General features: G+C 40.1%; 1 protein-coding gene across 1 annotated transcript; it reads left to right on the forward strand.

Moving 5' to 3' along the window:
• The first annotated feature begins 109 nt into the window (after positions 1-109).
• On the forward strand, positions 110-19,418 carry efcab7 (EF-hand calcium binding domain 7). Its single transcript, XM_080431695.1, has 14 exons — positions 110-205; positions 1,828-1,994; positions 2,777-2,988; positions 3,521-3,607; positions 3,893-4,112; positions 7,791-7,912; positions 10,546-10,687; positions 11,509-11,618; positions 11,902-12,065; positions 12,594-12,727; positions 14,637-14,785; positions 15,888-16,097; positions 17,786-17,893; positions 18,979-19,418. The coding sequence occupies exons 2-14, from the start codon at positions 1,829-1,831 to the stop codon at positions 19,054-19,056; spliced, it is 1,902 nt and encodes a 633-aa protein (XP_080287821.1). The 5' UTR covers positions 110-205; position 1,828; the 3' UTR covers positions 19,057-19,418.
• Positions 19,419-21,549: the final 2,131 nt, after the last annotated feature.

The raw sequence follows: 21,549 nt of genomic DNA on the forward strand, positions 1-21,549 counted from the left end.
TTTGGCTTGTTTTCATAGACCTGGTTGCTTATTTCTCTCACACAATCTGGCAACGCTGCCACCGATGTTTACATAGCAACAGTATCATGGGTCAGATGCTACAGCTCAGCTCTGGTTAGATGTTAGATGGTGTCAGAGTCAGACAGTCATCAATGTTTTACACATTACCGTGTAGACAGTTGCTAAACTACTCATATTAGCAAAGGTAAACCGCATGCATTGATGTGTTTATTTTGTTGTGTTTTTCAGTGATAATAAACCATAAACTAAGTAAATAAGAATTATAGAGGATAGCGAGCCCAAGCTAGCTGTTGTCATCATATCTATAACATCACCTCGTCACATCAGTATGATGATTGATTGAATACTTTATTTAGTAGTTTGCAAAAAAAAAAACACAGAAAGTACAGTTCTCTACAAATGGATGTTAAAAAGGATTAAACCCAAGAAAGCACTATGGCTTGTTTCCATTGGGGTCCTGTAGACCTGTAGAGATGATTAGGCCTGTCAGTTATTTCACACTCGTCTAATCGCAATTATTTGAGATAATCGCATTTATTTTGCATAATCGTCATGATAATTTCTAGCCCTAGAATGACTGTGATCTTACATACATTTCAAGTATTCCAAATACACAGTCATAGATCTCTCTCGGTCCGCCACTGTGTAGTGCCCATCTGCGCGGCCATAAAAGTGCTCTAAACTCCGTCTGTACTCACCCAATAATTAATTCCTAAGACGTCTAGTCATATTTTGTCCTCTACTTTCATATCCATGTGAAAGTTCTGCCAGAAAACGTGTGTTTAGTCAAATATCTCCACTTTTTCACGAGCTGCACACGGACGAGTTCTGTGCGACGCGAGGGGCCAGGAATGATTGCAGCACTGAATATACGTAACTTCCATAAGGACGCACAAATGTTTGGGACACACAATTGGCAGGTGATGATTCATTACCCCGCACCAATCACAAGCACCTGTCAATTGTGTGTCCCAAACATTTGTGCGTCCTTATGGAAGTTACGTATATTCAGTGCTGCAATCATTCCTGGCCCCTCGCGTCGCACAGAACTCGTCCGTGTGCAGCTCGTGAAAAAGTGGAGATATTTGACTAAACACACGTTTTCTGGCAGAACTTTCACATGGATATGAAAGTAGAGGACAAAATATGACTAGACGTCTTAGGAATTAATTATTGGGTGAGTACAGACGGAGTTTAGAGCACTTTTATGGCCGCGCAGATGGGCACTACACAGTGGCGGACCGAGAGAGATCTATGACTGTGTATTTGGAATACTTGAAATGTATGTAAGATCACAGTCATTCTAGGGCTAGATAATTTCCATGTTGAAAAAAATGTAGTGGTAGTGGAAATAGCAGATCTACAAGCTCACAACGCAATGCGTTGTGAGCTTGTAGATCTGCTATTTCCACTATTTATGTTTTTACAAAGTATAAAGTTATTACATTTGTCTGTCATTTCTTTATTATATAATATGAAATCTTTAAAAAATCGAATAATATGACAGATATTATTTGTCATGTCTGCCCCTGTGCAACTTCAAAGCCTAAAATGCTAAACAGAAATATAATTTGTATTCATATGTTCCTGATGTGTTCAATGACAAAAACACAAACACTGCCCTAATGATGATCAGATTGTTGTTGTTGTTGTTGTTCTTATTATGTTCACAGAATGTCATCTCCTCCAGCGTTACTTCAGGCCCTCGGGCTGCAAAAGAGTCTTGTTGTCATCATATCTATAACATCACCTCATCACATCAGTATGATGATCAGGTTGTTGTTGTTCTTCTTAATATGTTCACAGGATGTCATCTCCTCTAGGATCCTCTCAGGCCCTCGGGCTGCAGAAGAGTCTCGCTGCTAGTGCTACAGATGACGAGGAGGCGTTTTACATGCAGTGTAGAGCCGCATACCTCGCTGTGTTCAGATCTAGTCTGACAAATATAGCATCAAAGCAACAGTTATGCCGTGGTAAGCCATATTACCAGTGTCACTCTGTCCAATAGGTAACAGGATAGATGGGCACCAAAGAAGACTGGGCATCTCAGTGTTAAATTGGCTAATTATTCCAAAGTATTTAAAAATATATATATATATCTGGAAAATGTTTTTAAGTAAAGTATATGATTAGAACATGAAATTGCTACAAAATCTGTATATCCAGTCATTTTGTGGCATAAACAAGAAGTTGATGGATACAATTAAGTTGATAATGATGTACCAGGCATGTTCACATCATGTATACTTTATATTACTTAAGACCATTTTTCAAATATTTTATTTTTTTACATTTTGGACAAAATAGCCAATTTTACATCGAGGTGCCCATTGATTGATTCATTGATGTACTTTATTTAGTAAGAGTAAGACATGAGAACAACAGTACATGGAAGTACAAATTCACAATACAAGGTCTACTAAACTGGAAGACTCATTAAGCACTGAGCTTGTTTAAGATGAGATCCCCATGCACACAAATCATGATGACATATAAGTGACAGACAGATATACACACTACTATACAGAAAGTCATACAATCAGCTTACAGGTTACTGGTATGAAGAGTGAAAAATATGTACAAGAGAAGGAAAAAAAGGTGTCCAGATGCCCCTAGTGCCCACCTATCCTGTATCCAGTGGGAGGGTGGTGGTAGCAGGGGGCAGCAGCATTTATGACGGCCTCTCTGGTTCATTGTCATCAACATTTGTTCGATTGTTTCTTACCGATTCAATGTTTCCCCATGTATCCTCTAGTTCTCCAGCAGGCTGGTAGAAACCCATCCCAGGCAACTCTTAACAAATACTGGACTTCAAGAACTTCTAAACTCAACTTTGATGATTTCTGTGAGATTCTCAAGTGTGAGAAACAGATGGAGGAAAATGAGCTCATGAGAGCTTTCAGAAAGATGGATGCAAACGGTGACGGCTACATCTCCCACAGTGAGCTGGAGAAGGTCCTCACGTCTGTAAGTAACCTACTCAACCAGCGAGTTAGGGTCCAGGAAATAACTAGCTACATGTTCGGATAGGGTCATGGAGAAAGAATGACTTAAAATATTCTGTTATTTATTATAATATTTATTGTATTGTGGTTCCTGCCTTTATATAACAAAATATTGTGAATCCAGCTGAGCATGTTACTGAGTCAGTCAGAATCATTGATGAAATGTTACATTTCAGTGAATGTATTTTTATTTTCAAAGCTCATAATGCCATTATTAACATGTATAAAGTGAGCGTATTCATACATTGAACCAGTGCCATTCAGAGCAAGGATGAGTTACAACTTAAAACACATGTGGTTACTTTTATATGAGTTGATGTTTCACTTTATGTTGGCTATCTTTAGAAACTATACGTCTATAAATACCCAAAACGGGGACGCCAGGGTTAATGTGGTTAATTCAGTCATTGGCCATTAGTTAATTCAGAAATTGGTCTGATCATATGAGACAGATCTTTCAATGTGTTGTTTTCACTGCTAAACGAAATTTCCAGAGTGGGGAGAAGATGACCACTGAAGAGGTGAATGCCATTTTCTCCTTAGCCGATGTCAACAAAGATGGCAAGTTGGACTATGCAGAGGTGAGTTAGTTATCACAAATATTAACTGATGGTTTTCACCAGTCTTTCTCTCTCATAATAGTTTTCTGTCTAAACCTCGTATACAACAGTAGATGGTCAGCAGCATCCTCTGGATAGATGTTTTATCTTGAAATACTGGTGTACAACAGAACTTGTTTCATTCAGTTACCATTTTCCTGTGGGTTTTACAGTGTACCTTGTTCTCATGCCATCAAGTAATATTTCCCATCACCCTTTGCTTCAGAGAGGTGGTCGTATATCCCAGTGATTTTGTCTCCCTGTCAGTTCTGTAGATTGTTGGTATCCACAGCAGAGCAGTGTCAAACGGCTGCCTTGGACAGGCTAGAGGCTGATGCCAAGCTGAAGAGGCAGAACTTTGGCAACCACTCAGACGGCCCTCCAAAAAGATCTACATCATCAAATCTGTCATCCTCCACGGCAGCAGCAACAGTACCCCAGCCTCCAGAGACACCGCGGACAGAATCAGACCCCGCCCTCAAGAAAGGTACCTGACTAACTGTACGTTACAGCAGTGGTTCTCAAACCTTTTCATGTCAAGGACCACCAAAATGATATGTATTTGGCCGCGGACCCCCATGTCAAAATATTTTGTGCCAGGGACCCCCAGAAACAAAGATTTTTGTTCAAAACGTATACAAAAGAAATATTCAAAAATCAGATCTACAAGCTCACAGCGTGTCACTTCTGTGAGCTTGTAGACCCGCTATTTTTCAATAGCCAAAGTTGTGATGCTTTTTTTAACTAATTATGGTAATCCACAAGTTCATTCTATGTTACCAAACATTCGTTATTGATCCCAATGCCTAGAAATGTGGAAGAAGATTAAAAAATGTTTTCAAGGAGAGTTCAGTTGGCAGTCCCCATCATTCTTTTTTATTTTCCTTACGGAGACAGACTGTAGAAAAGCAGAGATGACGCAGGATGAAGGCACCGCTAGCATCTGATCATTTCATGATCTAGCAGGATCACATCTGTGTCCAGAAACAACACTCTCTAAACTACTAAGCCCCCATGGCACATAGAACGCAGTTAATCCTTCCTCACAAACTGTATCCCAGTGTAGCACTCCTGCTGCGCCAATCAGTTTGCTTTTTTATTTCATTACATGAAGGAATGGAATTTACATTAAAAAAGGCACTTTTTAGATGAAAAGTGAAATCAGTGTGCTGTTGGTTGTCAAAACACCTTCAGACCTTAACCACATGAACCCTAGCGTCCCTGTTCTGGGCATGATATATTATACTATGTATAGTCTTTAAATGGTTATGACTACAGACACAATCCTAGCCAATAGTCCATTACAGATTCAGAGAGACAGAAATCTGGCTGCCAGGGTAGCAGTCCACTATCATATTTCAATGCTTCTATGTTCTTTATAAGCAATGTTTTCAAATATAGACAACATGTCATAGAATTGTTTCTGGTTTAAAGCAACATTCAGCAGCAGTAGGTTCCAGCAAATGTTTTACGGCGATATACTGTAAGTGGGCCTGTAATGCTATTACTGTATATCCCGTGCAGATGTTTTGTTTGTCATCTCTCTCTGCCTTCCGTTGTTTTCATGTGTCCACCCACTGAGTTCCAGCCTTTTGACTGATTTGCAGATACATGCAAACATATTTACTGCTGATAGTACGACCACAGATTTCCCACCAGCAGTCTATAGAAGACTGCATGTATAAACCAAATACCCATTTGTATACACACACGCGCACACACACTGTCCACATTCGCCTCACGAATTAGTTCTAAGGAATAAGTAATAGCTCTGTTATTGATCGATTTTTCACTCTGCCATGACAAATCACCTCATTAAGACACAGTCCATACATCATAATTTCCACACAATTAGAGCAGTGTGTTTGGAGGGTGGAGACTGTAAAGCGTTGTGATTTGGGTAATCATGTCTGCCATTAAGAGGTCGACAGATGCCCTATCTCTATGCCAGTGAAAAATGCAGCGTTTCAACTCCAGCTTTGGAGAGAGCTCTATAAAGAAAAATACAGGGATGTTTATTTGTAAACAAGGTGACTTTTGTCTTATGCTTTATCTCACTTCCATCAGAGACGAGGAACCAAACTCTGATTTAACCCATTAAAACCGGGAAAGCATCTGTGTCATTTTAGATTTAATACGTTGGCTATTCAAAAATAGCAGAGCTACAAGCTCACAGCGCATCTCTTCGTGCCTGCTATTTTTGAACATTTTTGAAAAATATATATTTTTTTTTAAACGAATCTTCTTTTCTGGGGGTCCCTGGCACAAAATGTTTTTAGAGAGGGGGGGGGGGGGGGTGGGGGGATCCGTGGCCAAATACATATCATTTTGGGCCTCAGGTCTTAATGGGTTAAAACCCAGTGCTTCCTACTCTACTAATGCAGTGCCCATTCGGGTCGTGGCCACTGCTCGGAACTCGTGCCCGTTCAGAGTGGGCCGTTTCTGGAGGACCGCTCATCCAATTGAGTTCACCCTCGACACTGCACTCCGTTGTGTCCTCGACAATACTGTACATCCTCCAAAGGACAAACAGACATACATTCATGCAGTACATACATAGAGAGATTCCTGGAATTTAGAGATAGACGTGTTTAGAAAATACGTTTCTTAAGCTAGCTAGCAGTGCTTTTAAAACATAATAGGAAAGGCCACTTTGTGCTATAGAATCTTGAAATGGGACCTATGTGTGTGGAGGAGAGGCGGAGAGGACCGGTGGTCCCAGTAGGAAGAGCCAGGGGCGGGCGGCTATAGGAAGATAGAGTGGGTTGCCTTAAGTGGTCAGTCCGTGTTCATATTATTGATTTGGAGGATCCCACCTCTGCTCACAGAGGAGATGATGAGGGATTAGATGGCGTTGGAGGGGAGGGCCTAGACGACCGCTACTGCAAAAACAAATGAGCTCTGAGATAGCAGCGGGGATTATCACATTATTGTGCCTCTCCCACGTATTGATTTATACCCGTTACATTTTAACCGCGGGTCTGACATGTGCTGCTACATGGTCGCACATGTTGAACAGGCTTTTCCTCTGAGATAAGAAGAAATGTTTTGACCTCTTATTTGGTGCTAGATTTGTCAGGAGAAGGTGCAGATTGCTCAGTATAAGGGAGGGTTTCAGCAAGAATGTTTTGTATTGGTTGTGAGCTAGAGTCATTATGGGTCTGTGACGCACTCAAGGTTTTCTTGCCATTGCCAATCTACTGTACAAGTTGCTATTATTATTACACAGTAAAATTATTACCATTAAATTAACTTCAAAGAGTGTACAAATAGAACCAAATGGACCCAAAAGGGCCCATTTGATTCCATTTGTACTCTCTTCGTTAAATTAACATTAAAGATTTTAATGTGTAGTAAACGTTAAGACCTGGGATTACCCTGCCATCGTGCGCTACAGTATACTGAATGAAGGCAGGGTTAACTGTTCAAAAAGAACACTGTCGGTATCAGTTGAACACACATTGAAGTCTTTGTTATACCACATTTTGCTACATCGTTATCCACATTCAGCAAACAATTTGGTTCCTTAGATTAAAACACTGTCATCAATACAAATTAGATCCATGACAAATACCCCAGTAGAGTGGGTCTATTTATTTATACGCGGAGGTAATTCGCTGTAGTGCATCACATAGCTTTACATCTTGACTTCCTGGTCTTGGAAACAATCAGGCCTCTCATTATTGAATTGATATTTTGCGGCTTCAATTAGTGCACGGTGTGTGTGTGTGTGTGTGTGTGTGTGTGTGTGTGTGTGTGTGTGTGTGTGTGTGTGTGTGTGTGTGTGTGTGTGTGTGTGTGTGTGTGTGTGTGTGTGTGTGTGTGTGTGTGTGTGTGTGTGTGTGTGTGTGTAGGTGAGGGAGGGTGCAAGATAATGGATTAGAGGGGTTGTGTTTGTGCCATTTGTAATTTAAAATGCCTCCATAATTAATTAACCGGCTTCAGCTTGAGATCACACTTTCCTGGAAGTCAAAAGCAAGATAGCCGTTTTCACTTGAACTTAACAATGGAACGTCTGAAGACAGATGACTGTGTTATCATTAATGTTCCAACTTAATTAGATTGAGTAAAGTTGTGTACGTGTTTGTGCATGTGTTCTTTCACACGGGTGCATTGCTGAATGTTTGTTATGAATGTTTTACTTGTTTTTCCGCGTGTCTCGCAGACGGTCGCTCATCTTCCCGTCCCTCCTCCGCTCGCAGCAGACGCTCCTCACTGTCTAACGTCATCACTATGACAGCCAGCAGCACTAGAGCCAGCAGAACACCAGAGCCCTCTACTCTACAGGTAAAACCTCTCTGTTACTGTCCACATGTTGTCAGGGTTAACACACCAGGAAGGAATCCTCATACTTTGTCATGTAGAACAGTGGTTCTAGTTTGACTCGACTTGTAGATCAGCTATTTTCACAGTTTTTGCCTCTTTATTATATTATTTGACAATTTATATTATTTGACAAATTAGTGAGTTTTTATAGTATAGTTTGTTGATGACTTTTGATGCAGTAATGGTCTTTTTTCATTTAATTTCTTTTCTCTCTTTTCTTGGTATTAAAAGGTCTTAAAAATCCTTAAATTGTCACTTTACTGTCATCTGGGGACCCACCCAAAATCATGCGGGGTCCCGACCCACAGGTTGAGAATCACTGACATAGAAGATGCCCAAATAGGAATAGCCACGAACCTTGATACCTGACAAGTGTAACTATATTGCAACGGAACTAATTCCTCTTTAATACTGGGTGACTGCTGGGACCGCTATTGAAAGAACCAAGAGACACATCAAACGAAGATGTCAGAATATAACGAATTACTTAATGAATTACTATCATGTTTTGTTATAATTAATAAATAATTCACAGTATTGGGAGTTTGCATCAGTTTGCATCTCAGACTTAAAAACGCTGTCGCTTGATGATGTTAACTCTCCTCTCAGCGCAAATGTTTGCGTTATCAAGTTTTCGAGTTGATGTTAAATGAAATGAAGCAGTTTATTAAAGTAACCTAGTAATATGAGAGTTGCACATCTGTATGTACTCAGTCTCCTCTTCAGACATCATGGTTGAATGACATTCTATCATGAACTGAACAAATGACAAATGACTCCCTCCCAATAACAAACCATGGGTGCTTAGGCAGTGAGCTATCTGTAGCCTGTAGGAAACACAAAGGACTTGCAGCTCAGTTGTCATGGCCACACAGCTTGTCTCTGGGTGAATTTAGCCCTGGGTAGATAGCCATACAGTGTATTGATCCCATTCTCTTTGTTTGCACTATTTTTTCAACCTCGTGGTTTTCTTAACAGCATTTTTTTTGAAGAGTAAATTTAGTATAAATAAAAAACAGCTGCCCTCCTCTCCATCTCTCATATTGTGGAGAGATTGGAAAGGGCCAGACATCATAGAAGTAACAGAAAGTGTGGATTACTTCTGTGGGAAGTTCCTCTCTCTTTGTTCGCTGCTTATTTTGCCAGGCCCAGTCTGGTAATTGGGTATTGGTGGGAAGGGGCAGGTTGTGTTTTGGTTCGAGATGTGTGGGTGTTTCTATGTGTGTTTGACTTTTTTCCATTGTGTTTAGTGGTGTCTAAATATGTCCCCAAGAATAGAAAATCTGGAAAGATATTCTGGCCCATTAAGTCTGTTTTGGTTTTCTGGACCTTGTTAGGTGACATATTATTTATGGGTTTCTGGGCTAAGGTTTGGTTTCGGTTAGAGTTGGATTAAGGTTATGGGTTCCAGAATGAATTGCAAGTCATTAGAATGCCCTCACAAGTGTGTGTGTGTGTGTGTGTGTGTGTGTGTGTGTGTGTGTGTGTGTGTGTGTGTGTGTGTGTGTGTGTGTGTGTGTGTGTGTGTGTGTGTGTGTGTGTGTGTGTGTGTGTGTGTGTGTGTGTGTGTGTGTGTGTGTGTGTGTGTGTGTGTGTGTGTGTGTGTGTGTGTGTGTGTGTGTGTGTGTGTGTGTGTGTGTGTGTGCGTGCGTGCGTGCGTGCGTGCGTGTGTGCGCAGAGCAGTCAATCACCCCTGTGGCCAGAGTAGGTGACAGTGGCCTGTATTAGTCTTCTGGCTGACCTGTCTCTGTGAGGACATTATTTCTGAGGTCTTTAAAGAGTGAACATGAGCCTGCAGCAATTTCTCTCATTTAATATAATCTGGACAAACCACTGAAGTGTTATGGTTTGATCCTTTATGCTTTTCGCACCCCAAGATACATACTTTGAGGAAATAGCTTTCCTCCAAAGATGTGACAAGCTCCGTCTTTATGGTGCCTTGTTTCTTTGTTTAACTTGCTGATTTACTGGGCCGCTAAATGAATATATATAGCCTATTTCAGGCTGTGTCTGTGTTTTTTTTATTTTTATGTGTCTCCAATGACTTGAATGAAAATGTCCATGTTTTGCCTGTTCAATTTCTAATTAGTATTTTGTGTCGGTTATACACCAAAAATGTAACAGCATTTAAAAATGAGAGAAATTTTGTGAGGATGTTAGGAAGCCTCTTGATATTTTTGAATGGCCACTGGACTTAGATTGAAATGCCGATCAAAGCTGATCAAAGTTAAATGTGGTTTTAACCATATCAGATCCTAGTAGTTGATTTATGTCAGCCTGTCGTTGAAATGTAGTGTAACACAGCCCTCTGGTGGACACCCATGTATATAGCAGGTATTTGTGTGGAACCCATTATTATTTAAAATTGTGTGTGATAGTGTTGTGATAGTCAAGTCAGCACCTTTTTACCGTTAACTAGCTTAATTCCCTTATTATGCAAACTAATAAACTAGTATATTCTCACATGTACTCATAGAGATGTCATGTAATTTCCTGACAACGGTAGTTTGATAAATTAAGAATTGGAATCCAAATTGCCACCAGCCCACACACATAAGACTGCTAGAGCTAGGATGTTTTGCTCTCTGTTCCAGGAGTGGCATCAGACCTGTATGAAGGGATGTTTCTTCTTAGAGGATGATGGGAGTATCGGCTCTCTGCAGTACTGTCTGCACCTGCCCCAGACCACCAGCGTCTACCTCACCATCCAACCCCTCAACCTCAGCCAAAGGCCAGGTAAGGGACATGACTATGTATATATATAGGGATATGACTACAGGTGACCATATCCCACAGCAGTCAGTTTGCCCCTACTGCTTATTCTGGAACAGTTAATCAAACCAATCAATGATTTAAAAAAAATCATCTTTTATATTTTTTTCCCCAGCAATTTGTTGATTTTTTGGATTCAAGTCAATCAATCAATCAATCAATCAATCAATCAATCAATCAAACTTTATTTATATAGCATTTCATACAGCAGGTGCAACCCAATGCGCTTCACTGGACAAAAGAAGAAAACATTTTTTTTTTAACTATTAAAAGTCAATAAAATTCAATCAATAAAAAATATTTTAAAATCAAGGTTTAAAAATAAGATAGGCCAGGGTAAAGCTGAAACCTTAGGTAAAAGCAATGCTAAAAACGTATGTCTTAAGATTTATTTTAAAACTGTCCACGAATTCTAAAACTAACAGGCAACTAGTGGAGGGACTTTAAAATGGGTGTAATGTGTGCTCTCTCCGTCTGGTCTTTGTCAGTCGACGTGCTGCTGCATTGTGATCAAACAGTCCGGCCTGTTTGATCACTGACACCTGATTCATACTTAGTTGCGTCTCGCTCCGAAAATAGCTGATCTACAAGCTCATAATAAGTCGTGCTGTGATGTGTCGTGAGCACGATGCACAACCAAGTGTAACTCGGGCTTGAAAGTGAGCTGCAAAGGGGGAGCAGGAATTACACAGGTTGAGAGACACAATTGAGGAAATGCAGTATCTGTGATACCCAGATCTCCAGATAAAATATCTGTGTTGTTCTTGGTTTTTGCTGTTTTTCAGACCAGTCCTCATGCTGGATGAATGTGGATACCATTCTTTTTGTCGTGTCACTAAGTGAAACCAAGGAGGACTCCACCTTTGTGTGTTTTACAGAGTCAAAAGACAAAGAGGTTTGTTAAATTGTTCTACATCTTATGTCATTTGGTTTTGTGTGTGCGTGCGTGCGCGTATGCGTGCGTGTGTGTATGTTCCCTCTGACAAGGGCCAAATTAGTTTTTCACATCAAACCAGTTGATTGGGGACACATCACTTGTCTAATTTGGGACAATATTATTATAATTGGTTAGGGTAGGGTGTATGTGTGTGTGTGTGTGTGTGTGGGGGGGGGGGGGTCTTGAACGATATTACACGGTATGAAAGCTGACTTTAACTGCTGTGTGTGTGTGTGCACAGAAATGTGTGTGGAAGGGGGAGTTGAATGCCGGCTCCTACTACCTCCTGCCCTTCACCAGCGGCTGCAGGCTGAGGAAGAGGAGCAAGAAGAATCAATCCAACAAACCCGCTCAACTGGTGTACAGGACGGATACTGGAGAACTGGACCTCAGCAGGGAGTTCAGGTGTTTGTGTGCACGTCATTTCTTATATGTTAGGGCAGTGGTTTTCAAACACCAATGGGCAAGTCAAAATCTCCAGGCACATCTGTTTTTCATAGCGGAAATAGCTGATCTACAAGTTCACAATCATTGCGAGATTGTAGATCTGCTATTTTCAAAAACAATGTGTGAAATAGATTTGGTTTGTTGATTTTTGCTATTTGTGAAGATTTTTGCCTATAATGACATGGCCTAAAGAGGGACCTAAGGTTGGAAGTAGGGGTGTGCCGATATATCGTCCCGCGATATATCGCGATACGTTTTCGTGACGATATGTATCGTTTTGGGGGGAAAAAAATGTTTTGAAAAAAATAATAATAATAATTGTGTGCCCAATATCGTATCGTATCGTTTCGTGAAATTAGTGTATCGGCACACCCCTAGTTGGAAGTGATTAATGTCTTAGGTTCATCTGTTGGATCGTACTGGACAGCTGCAGAGTCATGTGTAACATTTCCCCTGTGATGTTGCTGCTCTGTGTTTGTGACACAGGGAGGCACTGTCTGATGTCTTTGATATGGCAGACCTAGATGGGAATGGACTGCTTAGTCTGGAGGAATATAACTTCTTTGAGCTGCGGACCAGTGGAGAGAAATGCGACAAGGAGGCCTGGGCTGTCTGCAAAGGTAATCATTTCACCTCCCTGTCATCACAACTGCAGTTTATGCGCTGAACATCTTGTAAGCAGTGCAGATGGCAAGAATCATGACCAACTGTATTCATGTTCCCCACTTTGGCAGCAGTCTTAACCCTTTAAGACCTGAGGCGATTCTTTAAAATGTTTTCTAAATCCTAACAGTTTTTTATTTATTTTTATCAAAAAATATTTCTTTCAAGATTTTTCAAAAATAGCAGATCTACAAGCTCATAGCGCGGCACTCGGTGCCGCGCTATGAGCTTGTGTATCTGCTATTTTTGAATAGCCAAAGAAATCTAAAGTGATACAGATGCGTTCCAGGTCTAAATGGGTTCATTTAGTCTCATTTGCTCATCCCTGCTGAAGATTATATCGCCTTTATCCATTTCCTTACACTATTTCCCATTACAAGTTTAAGTATTCAGAATGAAACTCAATACATTTACCACATATTTCCAAGCACATTTGGGAGACGCCCTGTCATCGCATGGCATTGTATTACACTATTACTCTGTCACATCATTTAGATCTCATTTGCCAGACATCCTTGGCTATGAAAGGCTGAAAGAAAACATAATTGTTTCTGGTATCAGATCGGGTAACAAAAGAAGAAGTACATTTATTCTCCACAGCTACAAGGTGGTTTGTGGAGCTTTACCGAATTTCTTCATTTTCTTTGGTCACATTTCATCAACAGACAGACACTTCTGTTCTCCTTAAAAACAAATATGTGGCTTAGCAAATAGCGCCAGATGTTCCAGTTGAGCTGCTCAAAAGTTAGAACTTCTGGGTGTGTGAATGTATCTAACTGTGTATGTGACAGGGTGTTCCAGAAAAGAGCAAACATACCAACTCGAGTAAATAAAGGCACAAATAAGACTCGTCTTTGTGCAGCCTGGCTGAGTGGGCTAAAGCACTTACCACACTTCGGAGATGTGGGTTTGAACCTGTTTTACGTATTACTCCCACCAGTGTTGGGCAAGCTAGCTACTTTAAAAGTATCTAAGCAACTAGTTACTAGAAAAATGTGCTCTTAGCAGGTAGCTAATTGTTTTGATTAATTGATTGAATACTTTATTTGCAGTTTGCAAAAAAAAAAGCACAGGAAAGAACAGTTCAATACAAGGTCTGCTAAGAGGATTTTAAACCCAAGAAAGCCTATGGCTTGTTTCCATTGGGGTCCTTTGTACTCAATTCATCAAAACATTAACGACGGAGACAAATATACACTACTATGCAAAACATCAAATGAACAGGTTGAAAACAAAAACTATGTTATGTACAGTAAACAGTTCGAGGGGGGGGGACCAGCAATGTTTCACGGCAATCGGACACTGCGTACATGATTTGAGGTATTTTGTTCAAAACGGGCCACGCCTGTAAACTTTAGAAGCCAATCTTAGCCAATCAGGAATATGAAAAATCAGACAGATCCGTCTTGATCAAATGACTATAGAGATAATGTGTAACGATTTGCATGATGTTTGGACAAAATCTGTAGGAGTAATATCAATTTCTTTTTTTTGCAAAAATCTGCCTCCTGGTGGCGCTTTAACAGGCCGATGTGAAAGATTTGGGGCAGAGGTTCGTTCTGCTCTGGGCTCTGCCAGGGAGCGTGTGTGCACAGTTTCACGTTGATCGGGACTGACAAACGGACACATACAGTACACACACACATGGACGGACGGGGGCGAAAACATAGCCTTCGGCCTGGCAGAGACTAAGTGTAACTGAGCTACACTGAAAGCTCTCTTTCAAAATAAATAGCTAGCTACACTACAAGTTACAAGTCAAGGTAGCTAGCTACATTGAAATAGTAAAATACGTAGGTCAGTATAGATATAAATATAGAGACATTTTAAATCAACGGATCTTGGCCTGTATGTGGTTATCCACAGAGAACTTTGACACCAGGAGGAACCAGCTGACTCGTCAGGGCTTCATGGAGCTCAACTTGATGGAGGCCACGGAGAAAGATGGAGACCCCGCTGACCTGTGGCTTACCATGGAAGCCATGGGCTACAACCGTGCCCTGGAGTTAGTGGAGGTGAGGTGTGCACAGGTGTTCATACATAACCCCACAAATATACAGACAGAAACACGCACATAAAAATAACTACAGTATTAACTGTTGAATCCGAGTGTCCATGCATGCGTGGTGCTTATATACCCACATGTATCTAATCAGTGAGTGGCCACCACAGGTGATGTGTCATAACCACTTGAAACCTAGCATCTCTATTCTGGCGGGAACATTTGCAGAAAATAGCTCACAACATTATGAGCTTATAGATTCGTTTTAGAACAATTTTCGGCAAAGAGATTTGGTGTAAAGCAGTGGTTCTCAACCAGTGGTCCGGGGACCACCAGTGGTCCTTGAGGGGGTAGATAAATGATGGAGAGTTGGTTACCAAATGGACCCTATAGATCTTTCACTCTTGAGAGGGTAAAATGAAACCAAATGGACGCTTACGGGTCCATTTGGTTTCATTTTACGCTCTCAAGAGTTAAATTATTGTTAAAGAATTATTTTGTTAAAGTTATTTTGATCTATTTATCTCTCCTACGGTACCACATCAATACAGCATCAATACAGCATGGAATTGTGGACAAAATCGAATCCAACGATTAACAAATTATTCTTAGTCTTGGGTCTGGGAGTCTAAATCTCATCAAACAGTGGTCCGTGGCTCAAATGCCGAATAAATAATGGACCTTGATGTCGGCTCTTCCTATCATTTTGAAGCAGAATTCACCAAGCGTTGGATTGTTCACCCACTAATAGGAAACGTGTGCTGGGGTTAGACCGTCGTGAGACAGGTCAGTTTTACCCTACTGATGACGTGTTGTTGCAATAGTAATCCCGCTCAATACGAGGAACCGCAGGTTCAGACATTTGGTGCACATTTGGTGACATTTGGTTTCCCTCTACACCACTTTGGTGTAGAGAGAAAAAAGAGCAGGCTAAGTACAGAGCCGTCCCCGGTCAACTAAGTATTAGTTTACTAACTATAGAGTGTTTGAGTGGTTTTGAGCTACCCCTGTGAGGGTCAGTCCCACTCCCTGTACGTATATCGGAATAGTTTGAAGGGTGGAGAAATAGGCTTGACACGATACTAACTGTTAACATTACCACCTCCATCCACCAGGCCTGTCCATTTCAGATAGACGTTCACTGCGAGGGCACCCAGCCCTCCATTCAGCCGGTCAGTCTGGACTCTGGCACCAGGCTACAGAACCAGGCCCTGCAGAAGTCCATCATGTCCAAGGCTGAGGCCAGGGCAGTGAGGGGGCAGGACAACATCCTCATCTACACCTACAGAGGAGAGCACAGGATCTCCTCTCTAATAGCCAACAAGGTGGGCTGCAAACCAATGGCTCAGATTGAGTCTACGCTACGCTGTAAAAGCCTGACATTTAACCCTGAGAGTCGAAACACTCTGGATTTTGTTGTGTAAAATATTTTGTAATCAAAGGGCTGTGTTCCAAAGTGAGACTTTTTTTTAAGGATAAGTGAGGAACCTACAGTCCAAGTCCATGATTTCACAAATAGGAAGCTTTGATTTTTGATTTTTGTTTTGGCTTTTATACCTTTATTGTTAGGATAGTAGTCTGACAGGAAATGGGGATAGAGATGGGAAGTGACATGCATCAAAGGCCGTCGGGACTCAAACACGCGACGCGCTGTCAGGCTACTTTGGAGCCTAGGTGCCTGGACCGCTGGCGTAGCTGTCCAGGCACCTAGGCTCCAAAGTAGCCAAAGCTTTTACATTTTAAAGATATACTTAGACATAATTGAGTTTTATAACACAACTCGAGTCGTCAGTATTTATTACACTACATTTATGCTATTGGTCTTTTTTTAAAGAGCAAGCTGCTGGATATCTGCCTGTGTTTTTAGTATGCATCTAGTGAGGAAGGAAAAAAAAGTGCTACAGATGCAGAAGGGACATATTACAGAGAGTGCTACACTTACTGTAGGAATCTGGGAGTCCAATCATATAATGCAAGGCCATCATGTGGGCTTGAGATTTGACTGCCCCAAGGACTGCACTATTCTCTCCCAAGTTCCAACTAATATAATGTAATACTGACATAGTGCCTTGATTAGAGTACATAACTTGTGTTTTGAAACACTGGATGTTTGTTTCTTTTCATTGTGTGTGGATTTATGCATGATAGCACAATATCATATGGCCTGTTTGATGTGTGCAGTTTAAGTCAGTGCAGTCAACTCCCAATATGCAGTGGAAAAGCAGCATAAATGGGGGACTCTACTCTTTGGAGAGACCTTTCTCTGAAGTTGTAATTTATATTCAGCCACTGTGTTCATTCACATAGCAACAGGAGCCCCTCTGGAAGAATGGATGCTAAGCTACATGAGTAGCTACATGAGTAGCTTAGACTTGAGTCTAGTTTACCAAAACAGTTAAAGAATGTTAAACTGGTTTTATGTTATTTCATATTTGCCTGTTGGTCACAGTATTAGCATGTCTCCCTCTAAAGAAGGAGTGAAAATTCAATTAGTTTCCTAACTAAACACTAAATAGAACATCTATATTAGGTTGTATCATGTGTTTTTACAGGAACAAGGTTCAAAAGAAAGGAAGAAACAAATATCACAAATATTCTCATATTCATATGAAATTAATACGTGCCCATATGCATTTTCATATCAATGACATAACCATTGCACACTGTATATTAAAAACAATAATCAGGACAAGTTTTAACTATGGTGTAACAGTTCCATTTTGTGGAATGTCATTGCTGAGGTAAAGAATGTATGCCCGATGAGATGTTTTAATAGTTAAGAAAGTGCAGTATTTTTTTCAGTGCACAAGTGTTCAAAGGACTTCTGTAAAATTGTAGCTTTCATTTGGTCATCATCATTTTAAATCTACATGCACATTGTTTAATTTAACACAGAACTTTGATATCTCAATCCCACTGGGATGTCAGGATTTGAGAGGCATCAGTCAAAGATCAGTTGATCATTCCAACAAGCAGTGATATAATCCATGTTTTTCATTTCATTGTGTTGCAGACCAACCAGAAAGCAACAGTGCATGTGAACAATGAGCAGAGTAAGAACTGCTCCAGTAGCAGAGGAATGAATGTGTTTGCTGTGGAGGTGCCAGCCAGGTCCAAGATGGTAAGGGTTCATACGTGTGTGTGTGTGTGTGTGTGTGTGTGTGTGTGTGTGTGTGTGTGTGTGTGTGTGTGTGTGTGTGTGTGTGTGTGTGTGTGTGTGTGTGTGTGTGTGTGTGTGTGTGTGTGTGTGTGTGTGTGTGTGTGTGTGTGTGTGTGTGTGTGTGTGTGTGTGTTCGCTGGCATGCTTCTAGTTTCAATTGCATTCTGGTAACTCTCAAAGAACCACAAATAGCTGATTCAATCTTTTAAATTCCTTATATTCATCTGTTACGTATTTAATTTCCAGGGTAAATCTTTTATTCTCAATAGGAAAATGGTCAGTGATAAAAAAAAAAGAACATCTTGTTCTGTAAAAAAGGATGTGCTGCATTTTGAAGGCATTAAATATCAGCATAATGTTTGAAATAAAATACATCAAAATAGAAGAAGTAAGCACGAAATAGGATAGTGCAGGACATTTCGGAAGCACATGCCTGATCCATAATATGATCTCTCAATACACTTCTCCACCAGCTCTGTTATTGTGTTCAAAGGGTGGCACGGCAGTTTTTGCACTTAATAACACAAAAATACCACAAACCATAATTACAGCAAAGTCAACCACGAATAACACATTTGTGAGATAGCTTTAACATTACAACTATTGATTATTTTCTTAGCGATGATTCTATAAATTAATTACTTATCGAGAAGAATATTACATAAATGAATTGGCGCGCGGCGGGGGAAATCTAACAGTTTTTTTTATAATCAAAGTGATCGATTAGTCTGATTAATCACTTAAGCCCTAATTTATACTTCGTCATACAATGCTGATCTGCTAATTTGCTATTTTTGAAAATCGTTTATTTCATTAAAATCATTTGTTTCTTTATAAATTGATTCAATCATTTGAATGTATAAACTGTTGTACTCTTAAATAGCTTCATTCATTAAAATACCTTGAACTTTTACAGTATAAAGAATCAAGGAATCTGACATACAAATTGGAGGGTAAAAGAAGGTAGAAGTGGAAGGATTTTATTATTATTGAGAAGTATAATATAGTGATGGGTTGTTGTTTCACTGGTTTGTCTACTCTACTAGGTTTGCCAACATGTCCTGCCCATCAACGAGAAAGAGGACTGGACCTACTGTTGTGTGGAGAGCATCCTACCATGTTAATAGACCTATACTGTAAGGGTTTCATAGTTTATCCTCACACTAATGTGCCTTTGTATATGTGTTGTTTTCTTTCAATTGAACTGTAGAGAAATTGTGTTAAGTACTTTTAGATGGTATGAAATTTGAATGTGCATCGGACACTTTTTTTATTCATAATTTGTACTTTTATATGATGGTTTTGCTGTGAATCAGATCGGGATTTAATCATTTGGCAACAATATACTTCTCTAGTGAACCATTTTAATTGTGTGCCTTGCATTGTAGACCCATTTATTATGTACCATATGTAAATGACATACATAATACATTGCATATACATGACATCATGTGTACTGGCATTATATTTCAATAGATACATTAAATTCAAGCAGTCAAAGTGTGAGCGTGTTTTGGATTCATTGAAAATCAAGCAATTCAATCTCAGTGGTTTCATTGTAGATATGGTGTAGGCACAGAACTGTTTTTGGATTCAACATCTTTCAGAAGGCCCATAATGGTACTCAACAGCTGCCCTTATTGGGTTGCTGCTACAACCCATTAAGACCTGAGGCTGGTCTACAAATGCCTTCTAAATCAGTAGTTCTCAAACTTACAATATATATTTTTTTAATTCAGAAATAGCAAATGTACAAGCTGAGTCTCCCACGTGGAAGACCAAACTTCTACTGCTCTTCTGGCATGGAATTTCTGCTTGGTATGAGGAGATATTGAACTTATGAGCTTCAGGTAGTACTACTTGTCAACCAGTAGGTGTCCAACACCAGGGTCTAAATATCTCAATGGAAGAGTAGGGAGACCACCTCCAATCACTGCAGATGTAGTTATATTGTATTAACACACTACCGTACAGACTGGTTCAAATAACTTTGTATTCATTCAAATAAGATCCAGATTGCAGCTTTAGATCCTTTCAATATACTCTTAATCCAAAGAAACGGCTCTTGTAAAAAATAATTTCAAAACCCTATAAAAACACCCATTTCATTCAATCTGGTTGAAACACTATTGTTAATCCATTCCAATAGATGGGCTACTTTGTAATTGTGTTTGTGTTTAATGATCCAGTTACTGGCTGTGTGCCACTGACCACCTCTCTCTGTCTTTCCACCATGTCTGTATTCTTAATATGGCTGCAGTGTGGTGTGGGATAGAGGGAGATATAGGTCTGGCAGTGAAACACATTCCTCTGCATTGCACTCTGGTCTAAACTTTATTTGTCCTTGGCCTTTGCAGCTGACGGCAGTCTTGACCTTCTATTTATATCTCCCTGGCCATTATGTTGCCCTTTGACTTTCTCTACTGTAACAGTAGAGGTGGCTAACTAAATGTCACATGACACGTGAGATCAGATGTATTTAATCTGCTCTTCCTTTCTCATCACAGACGTTTGATAACACTCAGCTGGTTGGGGAACGTATTAGTTTTGGAAAAGCTGAGCCCCTGGGTTGTGGGTCAGTTTGAATGGCTGCTTTGGGAGACTGTGAATAAGTTGAGAAAATGTCAAGTATTTTTTTAATCTTGCCTGTATTTTGAATGAGTTTCTTGTAACATTTGATTTATGTGTTGTTTAATTGTACAACGTCACATTATTTAGTAAGAAAATGTTATAATATACCAATAGTGGAAAGGAATGATCCCTTAATATTTGTATCCAACAATTAGTTGCATAAAAATGTGAATGAATGAATGAATTATCATTCATTTGTTAGTAAATTAAACTAGGCAGCTGGAGCATCTGTGCAGTAATTGTTCCATGTAGGAAGAGTAAAATGTGGATATAAGCAACTTTTTAGTGCAGAACCTCCAATCTTTTTTGAATGTTGTAAATTAGACTTTAAACTTACATTTTGTAAATTTAGTTGAAAGTGAACCATTTTGTCAGATGTCATCATCATCATCCTTTGAGTGCCCTCGAGATCTGAGACGCAAGCTGCCTCCATGGTCTCTGTTGCTCATTGCCACACCAAGTTCATTCACATTCAGTCCTGTATCCCAGCTCAGAACATCTGGAAATGTGAGTGCCAGATGTAAAGAGACAGGATTAAGGGATACAACCAAACCATCATCATAGACAGACAGACAGACAGACAGACAGACAGACAGACAGATTGAGGCAGATAGCTGTCATTCTGTAACTGTAAAGCAGAACTTTGTTCTGCTTTACATGGTGATCAAACATACTGTTGCAATAGGTAAACAGTAGTGACCTGGACAGGCCTGTTTCACAATAAACAGCAGCACTCCATGTTATCCTATATATACTGAACACTTATTGCAACAGTATGTTTGATCGCCATAGAATGACAGCTATCTGCCTCAATCTGTCTGTCTGTCTGTCTGTCTGTCTGTCTTCACAATAACTGAAGTTTCATCAAGATACATGTTATAATAAAAACATTACCACCAATACAGGGTAATCGCTGAAGAGGAGAGAACGTGACTCCCTCACTTTTCCCAAACATTTCCAATTGGTATTGGGATTCAAACCAAGAA

This window comes from Gymnoscopelus braueri (genome assembly GCF_963280865.1).
Source record: "Gymnoscopelus braueri genome assembly, chromosome: 6".
Taxonomy (NCBI): Eukaryota; Metazoa; Chordata; class Actinopteri; order Myctophiformes; family Myctophidae; genus Gymnoscopelus; species Gymnoscopelus braueri.